General features: G+C 35.1%; 1 protein-coding gene across 6 annotated transcripts in view; it reads left to right on the top strand.

Annotated features, from left to right (window-relative positions):
* SGCG (sarcoglycan gamma) overlaps positions 1-21,023 on the top strand; it is a 106,168-nt gene that overhangs the window by 48,002 nt on the left and 37,143 nt on the right. For 4 of the 6 annotated variants that reach the window (XM_072930780.1, XM_030275335.4, XM_002191488.7 and 1 more), the window contains 3 exons: positions 3,852-4,049; positions 16,426-16,527; positions 20,191-20,278. In XM_072930780.1, coding sequence (XP_072786881.1) covers positions 3,855-4,049; positions 16,426-16,527; positions 20,191-20,278 — 385 coding nt within the window. In that variant the 5' untranslated portion in view covers positions 3,852-3,854. The remainder of the gene's footprint in view (positions 1-3,851; positions 4,050-16,425; positions 16,528-20,190; positions 20,279-21,023) is intronic. The other 2 variants (XM_030275344.4, XM_030275349.4) reach the window with 1 other exon arrangement.

The following is a 21,023-nucleotide window of genomic DNA, read 5'->3' as shown; positions in this document are numbered from 1 at the left end:
TGCAGTGTTATTGGTTGTTCACAAGTTTGATCTATCATTTAAAATCTGTGGAAAATCTTTTGGCAGCTAATCAGCATTCACTATCTGGTTTAAATCAGCAAATAGGCAAGAAGTAATTGGATTTAAATGGATCCCAATAAAATAGGTGTTAACAGAAAATACTTCTAAATAACAAACTGTCGTGATAGAGCTTGATCCTGTGAAATATGGCCAAATCTACAAAAATCCACAGGGAATGTGCTGATTGTATTGGTTGTTAAATAGAGCACCAAGAAATTCCACTTCCAATTAAGTAGTTTATTTGTAGTAGCTTTTTTATTGTGCTACTGCTGACCTGATGCAAATAAGATGTTTTCATGGCCCATTTAAAAGATATAAGAATTTTCATTCTGAAACTCAATTGCCATTTTATCTGCAGTGTGGGTTGCCAGTATTTCTTACTCTTAGTCACTATGTGCTGCTTCCTTGTAAAATAGTTAACAGAGAAAAGATAACATTTACCAAAGTCATTGTACATTTTGCAGGTTTCTTGCTTCTCCTAACACAACTAACTTGTGTACATCCAGGTGTCTAAGTCACCACTTCCTTCCTGGTGCCTGTTTAGAATGCTCCTACACAACCAGTTTCATGGTTAGTCCACTTACAAATCACATTTCTCATAGTACTAAAGACCTGTTGTTCTTCTTCTCTGAGTCTGTCTTGAATCTTGGCAGACTTCACAACACAGCTATGAGGTCTGCCTATCTAAGGCTTTCGTTTCAGCCCACCTTTCTAAACCATCCCAGACTTACAAAAAGATTTCTTTCTGACTTCACCAGACAGGTCAGAGATTATTTTCCTATGTGATTTTAGCTCGTGAACATACAAGTCAGTAATATGGAAAGTTGATTGTCCCAAAAAAACCAGCCCAACAGTATCAGTTCTGAAAGGATTTCTACTGTAATTATGTAATAGTAGAACACGAAATCTCTTAAAAATCATGAAATATTATGTTAGGGAGAAAAACTTAATCCTTCTCAAAGCATTCAGTTGTCTAGGCAAGCACTGCCTATTTACTATGACCAAAGCAATTTTTGGCAGTATTAATAATGCTCAGGAACAAAAGAACTGTTTTCTGTCAGGAAAAAAATAATCTATGCAGGGAACAATGCTGTCCTGGGAGATGTCCCCTGTGGAATTTCTGAAGGGCTGAAAACAATTACAAAACTCATAGGCTTTTTGCTGAAATGCGTAATGGATTTTGACCTCACCTCATTAAACAGGAGTACATAATACATTATGTATAAAACACTCAACTCACTAAATAAACATTTACAACAGGGTAAAAACAGAACAGAGAAGAACTGGAATCACAAAAATCCTATCTTGTTGTTAAATTACATGCTTTTGGAAATCATTCTGGTAGAAATGTCTACAAGATATAGGCATACACATATGAAAAAGTCATTGCAGGCTCACTTTTGATGGAGAGAAGTTAAGCAGTTCATTGGATGTCTAAAATTCACATCTAACATGAGTCCGATAAATAATTCCCAGCAGGGAGACCTATCTTCATTAACCATAAAGGGAGTCCAGGTTGACTGGCTCAGATATGCAGGGCTAAATTGTTCATATTTAACATGAGATGAATTCCAACCTCAGAGACCACTGTAATGAGGCTGCATAAGACCATGAAGATGTGACAATTAATTAACTCTTTGGCAAATGGTCTGTACTGCAGAATTCACCATGCAGGTGTAGGGAACAGGAACACAAGGAACAGGCAAAGCAGTCTGCCTTGTGAAGGGGGAATAGAAGCGATGCCAACAAATTTACATGCGAGTACTCACCACACAGAAACCAGCAACACCCTGACTGCTCTGGTCCAGCAGAACCAGAAGGGATCCCTTCTTCCCCACCACCCCCTGCACATGGCAGGAGGCTGTATAGGATGACCTCAGAGTCCTGACCATGCCTTTCCTGCCTACTGCAAACGCTAACAGTGTCCCAGCCATAACCAGGACATAGCTGTACTACTCATGGGCAAGAACTGCACAGCTTATTTCACAAAGTTTGTCTCTGGTTGTTACCAGATAAGAGTTACTGCATCCTTTTCTGTAAGTTATGTATTGAGAAGAAATGTGTGTGGAAGTCAGGGTGAAGGTTTGTCTAGTCATCTTATGGAACCCGTTGTGTGTATAAATGTCCCAATATCTTATGGCAGCACATGGTAACAGAGATTTCACATAAGGTCAACCTCTGTGTAATATGGTTTACTGTACAATAATTAGGTGGAAAAGGGACAAAAAATAGTATCAATTTATATTTAAACAGCATTCTGTAATGAGTACTATGTGCTTGAGTAATACACAGAACTAAAATACATAATCTGATATTTTTAAACAAACATAGTTAATGTGGTGAATATTAAGTAACATCTTGTAAATCTTGTAAATGTTTTGCATTAAGATTAAGCCAAGTTATTTCAGAATCTATAATTCCTCAATAAAAAATTGTTATACTGTTTTCAGCAATGAAAATATTTATATACATAGTCTATGAACAACTGAGAGTGATAGCAGAAAAAAAATTATTATATCATAATGTCTGTAAGCAAAATTACATTATGAACTGCCAATTATTTGGTCTCATTTTTGAATATAAATAAACAAGAAATTAATTTCTTTTGGTGGAAGGGCAGAATTAAGATAACTACCGCATATGTACAAGGGGCTAATGCATAGGATTATGTTCAATTGTAAACTTATATGGTATTCTCTGTCTTGCTAGGAAGCTAAAAGAAAAAAGATTACATCTTTCTAAAGATGAGGGTTAGAACTGAGAGCCACAAGCATGTCACAAACACAGGATGGCTCTGCAGGAAACTTGAACAGAGGCAAGGTTGTCTTTTCATCATGTTTTGAAAGCAGTGTGAGCATGGTGATCTCATTGATAGGAGGAAATTCAGAATTGAGAGTAGACCTTGTGTGAAACCTTTCTGAAGGCACTCTCATTTGGGAGCATTATATTATAAGAAAGTGGATCGTTTTTTGGATGTAAGATGCCTGTGGACATACCTGGCTCGTGGGAAGGACTTGAATTTGCAATAAGTATTTTGTTACTGACATCCATGATTGGGTTGGGGCTTTTTTGCTTTATCTGGGTGTAATGCCCACTGTTGTTCTTGATAAGCAGCTTCAGCTGCTGAGTTTTTATTCTTTTGGCCAAAACGGTAAGCTTTAATGAGTGGTTTGAATTGTTGGTGGTCACTGTGCTGTAAAAGTGGAAGTTAGTGAATATTCTCATGTTTTAAGGAAGTGCAAGCTTGTAAGATTCCCTTAAATCCAAACAATACTTCTTTAAGAACTGTAGTATAAAGTGAAGTTTTTTAAACCCAGTAGGCAATGTTTTTACTGTTTTTATTTCCTATACATCATAAAGAATAATTTCATTTCTTTACATACATACTCTGAAGCCTAATATATATATTGGCATTCCAACTGATACATACTTGTGAGCTGTAGATTATGGTATGATCCCATTAAATATTTTATTATAGGAGAATTAGAATATTATGACAAATGGAAGGAAAGTTTTGCCATTCTTGATAGGATGAAATAAATTTAAGCCTCCTGAAAACAGCAGTTAATGCAGTTCATATATTAAAACATGATGTTAAGCGTATCAAAACCTAAGATGTAAGTTGAAAAGGGCAGGATAAAAATGCTTTTCCAGGTAAGACTTCATAAGAATTTCTAGTTCCTAGCTCTTAAAATTTTATCTTTATATTTTCCTTGGAGTTTTTTATAAATACTGTCACTTAAATTAAGCAACTAAGCAGTTTCCTTTCTTTTTTTGTTTTCTTTACATAGCAGATGGTACGTGAACAGTACCTGACAACGACACCAGGCACAAGCCTAGAGAGGCCTAAGAATGAATATATCTACAAAATTGGAATTTATGGCTGGAGAAAGCGTTGTCTCTACCTGTTTGTTCTCCTCCTGCTTATCATCCTAGTTGTGAATTTTTCTTTGACGATTTGGATTCTTAAAGTGATGTGGTTTTCCCCAGTAAGTGTCCTCTTTAATTTTCCATTCTTGATTTCTCTTCCCTGCCTTACCCCTTCACTTATTTTGTATGTACACCAGCTTCTCTGTAGGTAATAGATGGTGCTTTTTTCTTTCTTTTCAACTGTGATTTGTAATTTGGCCAAAAGTAAGTTAGAAAAATATGTCTTTGAATGTACTTCCTCATATGTAATTTCTGCATTAGTAATAATTCTTGAAATACTGAGGTTGTTGATGCTTTAAATTACAGTGAATTCTAGCCATTCTGTGAGAATGTATTTTACTGTTGTCTCATAATCTATGTTTAGTTGATAGTTTACAAATGTGTTTGCTGTAATTTTATCTCATAGAGAATTCCTCAGTTAAAATATTGCTGACAGCTGCTGTAATTTTTTAGCTTCTTTCTCCAAATTATCAGCATCTAAAATTTAACAATTTATTTGCCCAATTAATTACAGCTCAGAAGTAATTATCACTACGTCATGCTTGAGGCTAAGCAGCTATATAATTCAAAAGTAAAATTAATAACTTTCCACTGTCATATATATTTTAATATTTATAATGGAATTCTGCATGTAGTCGATTAAAGGGTAAGTTTCAGAAGTCTGCAAGATATGACTTTAGTGAGAATGGAATAAAATGCATCAATGAATACTGAAGCTTAGCTAATTTGCTTCTAACATGTAGTTGTGATACACAGATGATTTGAATAGACTTGTTACAAGAAAAACCATAATAACAAATTTTTACAGCTCTGCCCTGGCTAGTGAAGAAAGTTTCTCTTATCTATTGTTATTACACCTCTATCACTAAGTGAAGACCACTTTATCTTAATATAAATATTTCTATGCTCACTAAAAAGAAAGCATGTTAATTTTCAGTACTACTTATTAATACAGTTTTTCATGCTTTAATTCCTGTGAGAGGTCTTCACCTACATGAATACTTTACAGCACTGTTACTATCATGCAGATTACAGTGCAAAACATATTAGATCACATATAATTTTTATCTTATGCAGCTCACATGAAAGATATGCCTTTAGTGCCTGCATGTCATAGATCACGTAGAACATGAAAAACTTATAATTTTTTCCTTGGCTCAGGGTCCTATTTTTACAGAGTTTTAAAAAATATTTTATGTTGATTTGATTTCTACATATGAACCTGGGTATTTCTTCTCCGATACCAGTGAGGACTAAAAATAAAACAACATTAGAAAGTCAACTTATAGGAATGCCCATCTCCTTGTAGTTCCTGTGTGGAAGGTACCAAATGCCTTGATCTGCCGAGGGACGGTGTCCTTCAGCTTTTGCAACCAGAGCAGTGGAGTAACAGCTCTAGCAGTGCAGGTTTACATCCTTTCACAGAGTGGGCTGTGAATGCCACAATTACAAGGAATTTCCTAATTCTGTGTTAAAGAATCTATATTCCTGATGTGCCCAATTGGATAGTGATTTAACTGTAATGGCTTCATTAATTTGGGATAATTTTAGGGAAATATTGAAATTCATATAAATATCAACTGTAAATACATTTGTGCAAAGTGCACATGTATGTCACAATTCTCAACAAAAGAACATGTGATGTTAATAGGAGAGAACTTCTTTTACTGGGTGCTGTTTTAATAGACTACATCTCTAAAGACAAGAAGTAACTGAGGATACCAGAAATATCACCCAGAGAACTGAGTCTAAGAAGGATGTTTAGTGCATGATCAAAGTCTGGAAGTATATAGTTGAAGTATCACAGTTCTTTCCTCTGTCTAAGGAAACACCTATTGTGAAGAATTACTGTGACAGTTATAAGAAATTATCAATACGATCATAAAAACCTTTTCATGATGGAATTAAGCATTTATTTCTCCAAGTATTTTGTTGCTGTTTATAAAGAGAAGTATCAGTATAGTGTCAGAATTAGATTTTTACAATTCGTGAGTTTCAAGCTTGACAAGTATTTGCTGTTTAGGAAATGAGTTGATTCATGTTTATCACACTTAACCAATTAAGAATTTCCATGATTGGGAAGAGTTGCAAAGTAATTGTGAAATATTATCCTACTATCTGTTATTTAGCAAATATTAATCTGTCAGCTGTGATAACACTTATATTTATTAATTGTATTCAGGTATACTGTGTAGAGATTATAGGACTTATTATGTTTAATATTCATAATAGATACTGTATTTTTAGCTAATACTTTAAAAGCATTTGATCCTAGTTTTAAAAAAGTTCTTTAAGATCACTCTTAAAAATATCACTTTTAACAATATTTAAATATTGATAGCTAATAAGATATTAACAGCTTTTTCTCTGTAAAATAATACAAGAAACAAGTTGTATTCTCACTAAGGCTGATAAGCATATTTAGGAAAAAAGTTGCAAACATTTAAAAATATATTTTTATAGCATAATCCTGAAGACAGTTTACATTGAATAAAAATTTTAAACATAACATGACTGCAGTATATAATTATATAAGGAAAACAGTTTTTCAATAATAGGGGCATTGGTGCTTTAGTGATTGATCGACATGATTCTATAGCACAGCCCTTTCTTCAGCCCACTCAGAGCTGACAAACTGGTTATTTAGACATCAAAGTTTCTTTAGTTATATAAAAAGTGTTCTCTTTTTCTATAAAACATCCTTGACTCTTTCATTAAGTAATAACTTGCAGTAATAAGTTGCATTCAAAAATCACATGCTATGTCTATGCAGAGATCCAGAATAAAATAATAATGAAATTATGAACAGAACTTGGAGAAGCTCTGGCATTGAATTAATCCATGCACACATGTCCTGGCTTAGCCCCCATAAAACCAGACAGTGTGATAAATACTAGCAAAGAAGCTAAGCTGATAAAGGAGAACATGAACCAGACATAGATATGCTGCAAGATGAATAGAGTTTGATCTCCTTTTATGAATTTGGAGTGATGAAAGACAGAAACTTTTCTAACCTCTATTGTTTGAGTGGCCTTCGGCATCAAATGTAGATGACTAAATTGAACAGAATTTCATTGTTTCATTTCATTTCATAAAAGCTAGACTAAAAGAGAAAAACCTGAACAGAGAATATATCCCTTTTCTCATGCTGCCCATTAGAAAACATATGGGCATCTCCAAATTGTGCACATTAATTCAAAGGTATCAGCTGTGTCTCATTCATTTTTTTTCCTTTCCTGTCTTGGAGTTCAGAGGGACAGGGTCTCAAGTTGTTTTTTTTTTCATGGGAATAAGCACAGAAACCTGTGAATTCATTATATTCAGCTGTTTCAGAGAAGATATTCAAATAATTATGCCTTGAGTTTGGTGAATATTATGAAATAGAGTAGTTTTTAAAATAGCATTTTTTTTTGTACAAAAATCAGTTTGAAAAAGGGTTGGGTTTTTTCCCCGGGACAACATACCAGATTTTGCATGTAATGAAAATTTCAGATTCTGTTTCTAGCATAATGAGGCTTTCTGAGTACTAAAAGGGACTGCTAGTTTTAAGAGTTTAGAAAACTTAAGGTATTTAAGGCTGCAAGGATGTCAGAAGTCCTGTGGACAATTCTGAAGGATCCATTAGGTCTGAAAGAGAGAACCTTCGATGTCTCTGATATCTGCTGAAAGACAAGTGTAGCAGGATGGAAGAAGTGAAGATTTCTAGAGGGTGTCAACAACAGCTTCTGAAGATGACACAGAGGTATCACACAGGTGGATCTGCTATTCACAGGATCTCATGCGAGCCAGATCTGAAGGATAAAGTTACCCAGAAAAGCTTGATTGACTTTAAGGACTGTATCCTCCAAATGTAGGAATGATCACTCCTGATAGCTAGAAAGATAAAAATCCTGGCTTAGCTAGGCAGGTTACTTGTGATGGAGCTTCAGTGAAAAAGCAGTAAAGAAGAATTGGAAGCAGATACAGACTACAAAGAAGAAATTTCTAAACAATGTCTGGGCCAGGAAATGTGTCATGCTTTCCATGTCAGGAATGCCAAAGCTCAGCTTCAGTTAAGAATTACAAAGGGCAAATGGCAACAAGATAGTGTGCATCCATTGGTGCGGAGAGAACTGATTCTCTTGCAGAGTCACCCTCTACAGTGTTTGAAAGGTTTTGGAGACTGGGGAGATCCTTGATGACTGAGTGAATGCAAGTGTTGCACTTGTCGTTAGAAGAGGGGGCCATGGGTTTACCAAGGGTGAATGATGCCTGACCAATCTGATTGCCATTTTATGTTAAAACATCTGGAATTGTAGATGATGGGAGGACACAAAATATCATTTACCTTGACTTCAGCAAGGCTCCTGACTCTCTCCCACAATATTCCGTTACCCTAGATAGGATATTACAGCCATGAGGAGTGGACAAACAGGTAAGTATAAGAAGTAAACCGCCTGGGTAGTTGGGCTCAGAATGTAGATGCTAATGTGTTGTGGTCTGCATGGAGGGCAGTAATAAGCGTTGCAGTTGTCTTGTCCTCGCTCTTGTCCTTTTCAAAAACTTAATCAATGATTTGGAGGAGGTGACAGGATGCTTGCTCACTGAATTAGCAGGTTATACCAGTTTTGGGGGTACCATTCAAAACTTCCGAGGCTCAGGCTGGAGGTCACACTAACTCTAGTCCAGGATTGTCATGCTAGGTGTCATGAACTCAGGTGTGAAAAATGCACCTGATCAGGTGATTATCATTCCTGATGCTCTAACAAATCTTCTTCAGAAACCCCTCATTAATTCAGTTATTGTATTATTTAGGTTTTGCCACATTACCATAACACCAGGATCAGTTGTGTGCCAAAGATTATGTCTGGATTTTTTTTGCCTCTGATGAAGATACCCATGTTTTCCATGGATTTTAGTGGATGCCCCAGCTATCATGGTCTCCTGGAATAAGAAAGGAAATTGCGCTGTATTTCACTTTGATAAAGACAGTAATAAAACTATAGTGTTCACCAGGATAACTTCAGTGTGGAGTTTCCTCTGACAAAAATTTTAAGCACAGTGTAAGAGAAGTAGACAGGTCTTTACAGTTCTAGATGCACTGCTAGTTAAACATAATTCAAATCTGCGGTCAATCTGAAGTTCTCCTGCCATCCATATCAAACCTTACCTGGATTTGAGTCTAACAAGAAGAAAGTCAAGTCCTAATGCTAATCCTTAGAATAACCCCTGGGTCACCTTATCATGACAGGGAGTAACTTGGTCTGTGGAGTGCCAAGTCAAGCAGTGTCCAATGTTCAGTCCAGCAGTGCATATCCTAAGCATGGTTCTACCTAAGAACAGGACAAATGTTTAGCCTGCTTTTGTGCCTGCACATCAGCTGGACATAGAGACAAAGGCAATGAGAACTGGGAGGGGGGGGGGGGGGGGGGTGTTTCTGCACATTTAAGATAGACTATGGGCTTTTAAACTCTCTGTTATGAACATAAATTTCTTTCACTGGAATAAATAGGGCAATTGCCACAGTTGTACCAAAACGTACAGGGTTTTCTAGATATTATTGACAGGTGTTTTCTTCTTTCGGCCTGCTTTTAATTAGGGAGTGCTCTACATATGTAGCTATGTAGCCATTCCCAGAAACTTCTATCACAGGCATAGCATTCTTCTAAACTTCTGGGGTTCCCATTAAAAATTAGTATAGGCGAATTATTAAAAGTTATTTTTCAATTATTTTTCAAAGTTTTCTGTAAGGCAATAGTAATTTGTTGATAGTTCATTTATTAAGAAATGTTGAAAAGCAAACCAAATATAATCTTACTATATATACATATTAGTTGGGTGATAATTGTACTGCTCTACAAATACAACATGTATTTTGAAATAAAAAACTGATTTTGTAATAAAATACATGTGTAAACAACTCTTCAAGCACTTGATAAACTCAGGCACTGAAGATGGAGGGAGTTACTTAAGGAAATATAGAAATATGAAACTAGGAATGTAATGAATTAAGAAAGCAAAATTTTAACTGAAAATCAGTTAAAACTTTCTGACAGTGAGACTTAACAGACTGTGTAATAGCATATCTTATTAAATTGGAGATGCTCAACCATTTGGAACACCTAAAACCAGAGCAGACAGCATTGAAAATGTACAGTGAAGAACACTTACAGTAAGAGCTCTCCTTCTCTAAAAACATACATTACTGAACTTGTACAGCCTTTCCATGCGTTTTGTGATTAACGGTGGGTCCTCCATGGAATTAGTTGACATTTTGAGAATGTTGCATTACCTTAATACTTAAATAAATTACTGAATTTTTCATAAATTCTCATCAAAATTTTCATGTCAGAACATGAACATGCCATAGTTTCTATTCTGAATAATCCTAAACAGGTTTATTTTGCAGTTTTTCTGTTAAGTTAAATACAATTTATCTCCAATCAGGCTACAGTCATTCCCATTGTCTCTATCAGACAAATATTTAAATATTTTATGCAAAGATTAATAATTGATTAGAAAGATGCTGAGGTACTTACTGCAGAAAGCTGTTGTCAAAGACTTTTCCATAGTGATACATCTTTTCATTTAAATATATTTTCTTAAAGCATTTGATTATTCTGAATTATATTATGAATGAAATCGTGTGTACGTAAAAGGGTGTGGAGGAACACTTACGTGTACTGTTGGAATGATTTATAATAATAATAAAAAGTTATTAAAAAATTTGAGTACAGTGAGATTAGAGTGTACATGCAAGTTTAAGAACTGGATTTAAGAAAATCCTTTTGACAACCTTTGCAAACCAAAGGAAAATATTTAATTCCATTTCTTTAGCTAAGTTGAATAATTACAAATGTTAATATAATAAAATTAATTATCCAACTTATAAAAACCTAATTTCTGAATAAATACATGTAGCAGTGGGAGTAGAAGTCTATTTCTTCGTAGTCGGTTTTTCTAACACAGGAGATGTAATGCCAGATGTAATGGCATTTTTTAATATCTGTCCAGTACAGAACCAGAGACAGAATTTGGTCCTTGCTGAACAAGGAAATGAAGCTAAACCTGAATCTGTTTTGAGAATGTATTCTTTCCGCTCGAGTAACACCTGTTTTAATTAGTACTATAAATAGGGAAGTCTGTTATTCTGTATATCAGGACAAAGATAAAAAAGGCAAAAAGAAAAAAAAATCTTGAAAATACATGTCTAAAGTATTAATCCTATATTATGAAAGAAATGTTATAAAAATAAGCAAACATCAGTGGTTTGATAATTTGCATAATTCATTACTGTTTTCTTACAAATCTGTTGAATTCAAAGTGTCCATCTACTTTTCTAAATCTCAAAATATTGTCTACCCACTTTGGTGCTCTTGTCCACAAATGCTGTTTTGGTTTGTATCCAGCCCTAAGCCAGGTGAGACTAACTTCAGGAGTGCTTGCTGTTGCCAAGGGCTCTGATTTGACCAATGTCTTTGACTGAAATTACTCCACTGTCATCTAAGCAGATGAGTCAGATAACCTCTGTCTGAGCCCAGCAAATAGAGTCCTTGCGACTGAAAATGAGATGAGGCATCAGTAATGTTATTATGCCAAGCACGTACTTAGCTCCAAAATTGATATTGTAAGTCAAACAGAGAGTTTCATCAGATTCATTACCAATCCTGTTTTGCTGATTGCTCTTTAACAATCTCTACCCACAGTCCTATTATCTCAATGAAACAGTACACTCTTGTTTGCAAAGCAAGTTCTCTAAATAGTAATTGCTGCAAGAAGTACTGCAGTGCAAGCTGGATCTATAAAGCCATTAATTTAACTAGCTTTGGGGCACAACAAGTGATGTCTTGGTCTGAACTTGCCAAGGTCTTTCCCTGATTTGGCCTGGAAGGAGGATGTAAGGGTCCTACAAGAAAGAGTAGGATTTAACTGAGTGGAAATGCTGCATCGTTTCTTCTCTGAAGTTAATACCATTACTGGTTTCATTCAGCCACTACAGCATGTGTGGACTTTTAATATATGGAAAAGTTGAATATTCAGGGAGCAGATACTGCAGTCAAACATGTTTTTTACTCCTGAGACAGAAACTACTTGATTTGACTTCAATGTGTGTTCAAACTAATGTTGGAATCAACTTTTGAGGATTTTTTTGGTGTAACTATGTGAACATATGGGTCAGCTTGTCTTTCCAGTATTTGATCTCTCTCCAAAAGGAGAAAATACACATTTTCCCGTGCAGCTATTAGCTGAAACACAGAGCAGAAATTCAATTTCTCTTATTCAGAGGAGCCTGAGGACTGCATTTGAGTCTAATGCTGAGAAGGTACAGAAACAGTGGTGATATGATGTTATATGGTATGACATACAATATGTTGAGTGGTTGACAAAATACAGTGAGCCAGTGTGTATGAGTTTCAGTGTTGGTAGGAAAATAAAAACTACAGTTATTGATCAAATTTAGGTGACTAGAAATACTCATTTTTAAACTGAATGAATGTTCCCCATGCCTCATGTTCATTTCTAAGGGCCACATGCTGACAGCAGCAGATCTACATTGTGATACTCCTGGGAGATAAATCCCAGAAATCACCTGATACTCTTTTGCTTCCATATGCCATAGGCAGCATGGGGCCCAGCTACCTGAGAGCAACTCACTGTGAGTGCAAGAACCCTAGAGCTGCATCTGCTTGTTTTCCACTCCTAGTAGTCTGAGGTCTGTGTTTAGAGTCTAAGAGAATGGTAACACATCCAAGATGGTCCTCCCATCCAGATGTTCCACAACACCGTGCATATTACCTAGAATTCTGTAGTGGTGGCTACTCATTTCAGCTGGTTTGGAGTGTCCCTGTATAGATAATTCACTGAAAAGCTAGATGTCAAATGTCTTTTAGACCAGGACTTCTCAAGCTAGTCTTGATGAGCTTTTGTGAGGATTCAGAGATTGAATTTTTGTGGTAGAAGGCTTTGTCTCTTTTTCTCCAAGAACTTACCTGCTTAGGAGCATTTTCAAATTATGAAAAAAAATGTTTCTACTGCAGTTGAAGACATCCTGTTGCTGCAGTTAGAATAAGTCAAGCAGTTCTGAAATGAAAACTGGTCACACCTGTGTGAACACTAATGCTAAGTAGCATCTCTGGTGCACAAGAGTTTGGCAGCTGCCAGCAGTCTCCACGCTAGTCAGCTCCTTGCAGCAATAAAACCTGATTGCTGTCTACAGAGATGCCATTTCATCCTTCCCTGCTGTACAGCTGCGGCCCTGCCTCGCTGAGGGCTTTGAGTAATTATAAAATGTGCTTCCAGCTATATCTGTATGTACAACACTGTGTTACAGCTCAGGGCCAGCAAACTGAAGCAGTGACAGTCACCAGCATCAGGATAACCAGAATCCCCACGTGCAATACATTTCCTGTTTTTAATGAAGCACTTTTTGCCCTCCACCCTAAGCAACAGCTTTTTGTACGACTCCATCAAAATCCACATCTAACTGATATTGGGTCCCTTTCCTCAAGTTAGTAGAAATACTTTTATTCAGTTATTTGAATAGAAACAGAATCAAATCCTTGAAACAGAAAGCATCAAGTTTGTTCATCACTGAGGAAGCCACAATACTCAGTAAAAGGCAATTGGTAATGTAAGAAGCAGAGTAGTTGTTGAGAGAACATTATGTGTAACTATTATGCCCTGCCTTTTCATGGAACTTAGCATTGAATCTCAGTGCATTGGGGTGGTTGTTTACTCTAAATCCCTCTATTTTATATTCCATATAACTTCAATTTACCAGTTATAAAAGGGACATAATAGAATTCCCCTATCTTGCTGTATTGCATAACTCAGTACTTTTGCAATCTTAAAGTGCTCAAATATGGTAGTACTAAGAACATAATATTTTTTGCAGTCACAAAGGTAATAGAAGTGAGGATCAGTATGCAATATCCATATTTTTGTTGTTTGCATGCATGTTACAAAGTTTATGTTAGTCCTCACAGACAGTCGTTTATGCACATAAACCAAATCTAAATGTCCCTGGGTTTGCACTTCCCAAGTGGTTAATGAGAATGGATAATGAGGCTGTTAGGCAAGTATGTGAGAATGCGAGCTTTGTGTCAATGCTTAAATTGAATATCTGATGAAGAAAATACACCATACTGGACGACTTATTTATACAAAGTAATCCTGAGGGATATGACTGGATTTACTGAAAAAATAGGAACTTTTAGATAAATTGAAAGTGCTGAGTTTTGTCATGTGACATACTATTCTTTTTGTCAAAGACACGTCTTTCTCTATCTAGCATTTTCACAATAATCATTGCTGGAAAACCTGAATCCATTAGAAAGAGTGTGATGAGTAAATTGCATCATTTTTTTTCCACATAATTTTTTTATTCTGTCTCTACTTAAAATTTCTTCCTTCCAAAAGCAGGACAGAGATTGCCACCTAGGAGTTTGTTAATTTTTCCCAGTCTGCTTCAGAACAAGAATTAATTGCTACTTCTTCCTCTGCTTTCTTCAATTTCAGATTTGTCAATGTAATTTTTTGTACTTATTCTGTAATATACTACTTGTTTTGTTCTTTTTATTCCATAAAAATATAAAAGCTGTTTAAACCTGATAGCTAACATAAACTACTTTCACCTGATGGGAAAAGGTATGAGCTCAGAGCAAATAATCAGGTCCTCAATTTGGTTAATAAGAGAGGAGATACTTGTTGGTGTTATTTCTTTAGAATATCCTGCTATTTCCTTAAAACCTAAGTGTCTTTACAATGTTGGCATGTTGCAAGTTAGAAAATACTGTCCATAGTCTTTGCTAGAAAAACATATTTCTAAATCAGTCAGTGCTGGCTAGGAATTGTCATTATAAAAGCTCATCATAGGTATTATTTTAGTTTTGCCTTATGGGATGTATCAGTATATATTGCACACTTTTTAAAAGCTTTACAGTGGTCTAGAATTTGGAAACCGTATCTGTTTTCACTGAGAAAAGTCAGTACATTATATATTTCAAAACAGTAAAATGTTTGACCCTGAAAAACAGATTTCATAAATAGCTGTTCTAAAAGCCTCTTTCCTGAAGCAAGTCTTGCTGAAGATCGTGATTGTACTCTCCAGTGGAATGAATGAACAATTCTTCCCTTATGGAATTTAAGCAAAACTTGTTTCTCTCTTTATCTCCTTTCAGGCCTGCTAAAAAAATAGCTACAATTTTTCTTTGAAGACTGGTTTTATATGTTACTTAGCATTACATATATACATATATAATCTGATTAGTCAGAACATATACTTGAAAGCAATTACCATCTCTTCAATTATAACTTTTCTCAGTGGCAAGCATAATTCATTAGATGAACAATTTATTGATGCGTAATCAGTGGCCTGTTATGTATCTCTTCTGTATCTGTTCTGCTTATGTGGAGAACTACCTGAAAACTGGAGTGAAAATACTATTTTGGGCTTACTGTTTTTTATTTAGCCCTTCCATCTGTTCCTTGTAGTTTGCAGCAGTTGTCTTGAAATATTTTCATGTGGCCTTGCTGGAAGGCTGTTTCTTGGTTTGGTTCTTTTTTTGTTTGTGGTTTGTTTTTTGGGGTTTTTTTGCAAGTTTTCTGTAGCTCTCTATGTCTGGGAAAGAGGTGAATCCTTTACAAGTTAGCTAAATACCTGTGAAATACCTTGCAGCTGAAGCCTGCAAACCCTCAGATGCTCAGATGTACTTATCAAAGTGATTCCTCACTCATTTTTCACATTATCAATTCTATGATAATGAAGAAAGGAAGTAAAAACAAAGAAAGGAAATATTATCAGCTGGAAAGAATAATGGGGCTGAAAGCAGGACGGACCTAGGAAGAAAGGATAAGAAAAATGAGAAGCAGGTGATAAAAAAAAAGGTATATGATAATGAGATATAGAGCCATGACTTACAATTGAAGGAGAAAAAAACTAAGCCAATCAATAAAAACTTAATTAAAAAGTTATTGCTGAAAATGAAGGCAAATAAAAATCCCTCTTTGTCTGTTCTGTAGGTTTACATTATTGATAGAATAAACCCTGAGATGTTAATGTAAGGTTTTTTATCTGAGTACTCATATGTAAAAGTTTGTTGTTCATTACATTCTTAGAGGGCAAGTGCAAAAGCTGTTTCAGCACAGCCAATACAAATGCACTTCTTTTTAATTTAATGACTATAAAACTGTATTTTCACTCCACACCCTCTCCCCCACCAAAAAAAAACCCAAAATAAAGCAAGTTTAATAACTTCATGAAACCTGCAATTTCTCACAGAAAATTACTCCTGGGAAAAACTAAGGTATTCTCAAAATTTTAAATGCATTACTATTTGTATATTTATCAGTAGACTTGAGGCAGGCAGTTCTGAAAATGTTTAATTCATTAAAAGAACACAAAATAAATGCAGCAATAATAGTAAATTGTGCATAATTCTCACATCTTCTCCTCAGACTGGGATGGGACACCTGCGTGTTACAAAAGAAGGCCTTCGACTGGAAGGGGAATCTGAATTCTTATTCCCTCTTTATGCCAAAGAAATCCATTCAAGAGTGGTAAGTGAGTAATCTTGCAAAAATGCTACATAAAATGAATGTACTTCTGAATAATTGAACTTTCCATTATTTCTGTCATGTAAGAAAAAAAAACCATATATAGACGTATGTTCATGTATATCTGTATACAGACATATTTCTGCACACTTTCCAAGGTCAGCATTATGATGCTTGGTCAGAATTAACATTTATCTCCTAGGCATGTGATAAGCAGCTCAAACAGGAATTTTAAGTGTTATCATGTGTAAGTAATGCTAAAACTTGAGGAGTGTATAAAAAGGTTTTCATTATTTTTACTGAGATTATTTTTTAATACAGGCTTCCCTAGGAAGCCGCTTGTTCTATTTATTCATCCACTACAGAAAAGTTTCAATATCTCTAAAATTAGTGGATCCCAATGGAAAAGTTATGATTTCTCTAAAATATATAGGATTTATCACTTCAAGGACAATGCCATGAAATGTCTGGCATGTTGTATTTATGTATATAAAATTTACAAGTCTAAATGGAGAGATGTAGTATTTAATCTAGTTCACCTAGACAGAAAAGTTTGTTGTTGTTATTACTAGTGAGGTAAAAAATGGAATGCCGTACTTGGTCAAATATTTATCAAAATCATTAACTTTAAAATGTCACTGAGAATGGGAGAAGTATGGAAGTTGTGGGCTTAGAAAAAGGAAGAGAGAATCTAATTTGGATTTTAATTATCCAGAGGGACTCTGAAACTTATTCCAGTGAAATTTTTGTAGAGATGTCTGCTTCTGACCAATAAAGTAAATATTTTTCAGAACTATTGTTCATAGTCCAACATCACACAAAATGGAGTTTCATATTTTGTAAATATTGACATCAACCAGTGGGACATTTCATTGAATAAAGTACTATTCAGTGACAATAAAAGCCAAATATGGCTCTTTCATATATTCAAACATGTAATTGAGAAGAAATAGCCAGCCATGAGACCTTTCTGAACCTAGGAAAAAAGTTAGTGTGTATACATATTGCTATGGCAAGAGAAAATGTAAATAAATTTCTCAGAATGAGGTTGTTAACATGCTTGATTACTAAAATTTAAGCAATGCCATCATATTTTGAGCTTTTCTCATATTGAGCTTTTTTCTTATTTTGAGCTTTTTCATATACTGAGCTTTCTTTTTCTCTCTTTCTGCAACAAGTATTTCCAGTTTCAGGAACAGCTCAATTAAGACAGTGAAATTTCATTTCTATATCTATATTTCTGTTTAACTTCTTATGCTGTATTCTTTTCTGCCACACAGTCAGTGAGAAAACTATTTATGTGCTTTGGTGAATTTCCCTTGAGGTTGTTTATCCACTATGACATATAACTGTTTAAGACCACCACAGCTAATGTTTAAGAACTCCCTCTAGTCCCAGAGATCGTTATGCAGTGTTAAGCTACCATTTGTGCTCTCTTAATATTCCTTTCAGCTCTTAATACATTTAGTACAATATAGGAAAAAGAGGTGTGGCAGCATCTAATATAAGCTTGGCTGTCCAATGATCCGTCATGATCATTAGTAGCATGCATTAATTAGAACCTTCAGGCTACTGCTTGTCTCTGCCTACTGACAATTCATCTGAGGTTTTTTGTTTTTACCCTTGCTTTTCTAAATATTTGAACTCTCTAAAGGCTTCATTGCCTGCAGCTTGGTCTCCTGAGTTGCCATTTATGTGTTTTTTCTCATAACATTACTTATTTGTTAAGCGTTCTTTTCCTAAATGTGTCTTGAAGAACTGGGCCCCTCTCAGCTTTCAAAGCAGCTTACTCCCTTGCCTTAATAGTTTTCTCCTTGCAGTCTCCTAACAGATTTTCTCACCTAATGAGGTCTCTAAAGTGCTAAGAAAATATGTAGCAAAAAATCTACTTGCTGTGCATTGCCTCTGGAGCCTATTACAAGTTTATGCCTTTATTATGAGTCCAACACAGAGCTATGGGCAAGACCATTGCACCTTTGCTAAAACATCTTCATGGAAAGATAGAAGATGAGCATCTTTAAATATGTTACTAGATTTTTGTTAGTCAAAACCATATGTGTGGTAGCAGGTTTAGAGTACAGTTTATTCACATTTTCATTTGATATCACAAATTGCTAAATTATTTTTTTAATCAGCCAGTGGCAATGAAATAAGTGTAATAAAGATGACGAGCCTTTTGGGTGATTTAGCAGATTTACTTAAATATACTATATTTACCCAATCCCCAATCTTTGTTGGTGATTGGGTAAATATCTTTGTTTTCCACTTCATACTAACTTACTACCATTAATGTTCATTCTAACACATGGCTTACTTTTTTCCGTAGACTTTTCATTATTTGTGTTAATTCAGTGAGCTTTCATGCTTTCCCAATATAATTTACAAATTAGATTCATTTCTTTTGCTCACTTAATGACTTCTTTTGAGAGAGCCTTTCTTACCTACTTGTAAGATGCCATTTGGTTTTTTTTTTAAAAATGTGTAAGTTTGAGTCCAAATTGTGTGTTGCTTCTATTTTATTACTTTTTAATCAGGTTTGTGGTTCTCTTACTAAATAAGTGTTTTTAGTAAAATTCATCACGTAAAAAGTGTTTAAAACTCTCAGTTTGTCTCATACTCTAAGCATTAAATTGAGATGAGGCTATGCCTTGGGGTTATCCCTTCGAGGTACTACATAGACTCTAGTGAGTGCAGAAAAGTAACTAGAAGCCATAGCTGTGAAAGAGGCTGATCTTTTAAATAATATTCTGGTAGTTAGGAACTCATTTATTTAGGAATGGATATGTCCACTGAGGTCACAAAGAAGGTAGCTTGCTGATACCCTCTTCATATCATGTATTCAGTGATACTTTGGCAACTGAGATCTGCGTAGGCACTTCTTATCACTTACTGAGTTCTTGTCCTTCAGACACAAAGTATGCTTTAGTATGAAAGCACCTGTACTGCAGAAAACTTCCCTTTTTTTGCAGTCTACCGGTGTATTTACAGTTTGCTGATCCAAATGAGCATGATAAGATTTTGTGTCCCCAGATAATTTTCTGATACTTAATGTCAAGTGAAGACAGCAGCCACTATGATTACCCTGAAAATCACCTGTACTGTCATCTATTAAAGTCAGTATTGATCTAGTCAGCCTGCCACTCTCTCCATCACTCACTGTTGCAGCTTCCTTGCCTGGGAGTTAGTGCCAGGTGCCAAAATTAGGCCACAGACTGCATGGACCATTAAGGAAGCAGAATGCACATGCATGTTTCTCACCAAGTTAGTGCAATGATATGAATTCTCAAAGTGGAGTGCTCACACTCAATTAAATGGCTGTCTTCTAGGAGTCTCAGTTATGTACTGAAAGGTAGTAAATCTAGTACTAAAGCATTTTTTCCAAAAGATAAAATGTTAGCAGCCATTTTCATTGGTCCAGTAACACAAATTTTGTTCACCTGATGAATTTTAGTTTTTAAATTCACCTTTATTTTTCTTACTTTAAACTTGTAATTGTAGTAATCAGAAATACCTGCCCACATTATTTGATGAGACCTGTGGATAGTTTTGTAGCTGCAAAGACCTTTCAGTGACTGTGTTGATACCAACACTAGACTAAATTTTGAAAATGGTTCACAATTCTAATTGCACTGTCTAACATACTTTTTTGCATTCTCCATACTTCAGGACTCGTCACTGCTTCTCCAGTCTACTCACAATGTGACTGTGAATGCTCGCAATTCAAATGGGGAAGTCACAGGCAGATTAAATGTGGGTAAGTCTGAGTGATTATTCCTTGTCCACTGCTTTGGAAACATTGTAATGAATATTTGTATAGAGATTTGAGAATATAAAGCACTAAACACATGATTATTTATTACTATTATGGTCATATTTGAATACTCTACTTGCCACTTAGTAAAAAGCAGCAGTATATTTTCAATTTCTCAGTTAAGCAATAATTCTTTAAATATTTGAAGCACTTCTTTATTGCAGAGTTATGCAAGAATGGTCTCTGCAAAAATTACCCTTTTTCCTTGTGTAAATGTCTATTGATAGTTGCAAATCAGTTTCTGAGAAAATTCAACAAGTGAACATGGCTGGAGTCTCTTTTTATTTCTTAGTATTACAGAAACTAATACATTTATGTAGACATCCTAAAAAAATTCAAGTTCAAAACTCAGATATTTATATCTTTTACTATCTGTGGTAGCAGTAAAATACATTGGTTTGCTCAGTGAAATCAATAGATCTAGACATACAGAAGTGAGAGATCTTGGCAGCAAAAACACGCTGATCTTTCTCTTTAAATCATATTTTTAAAACAATAATGGCAACAATGTGTGTAAGCTATGACAAAATTTTTCTTTGCTTTGTTGCTATTTTTCAACCTCTATTTGAGATTGGAGAAAAATGTAACAAGTTATTAACGCATTTCTTACAAGTTCCTCGGGCAGCGAAGCATAAATTCCTGCTCATTTAACTGTAGCCTAACCTGTATATTTAAGTAGTTTACTAAA

Source organism: Taeniopygia guttata, chromosome 1, assembly GCF_048771995.1.
Source record: "Taeniopygia guttata chromosome 1, bTaeGut7.mat, whole genome shotgun sequence".
NCBI lineage: Eukaryota > Metazoa > Chordata > Aves > Passeriformes > Estrildidae > Taeniopygia > Taeniopygia guttata.
Note: the sequence above shows the minus strand (reverse complement) of the source record. Positions and strands in the feature narration are given on the sequence as shown.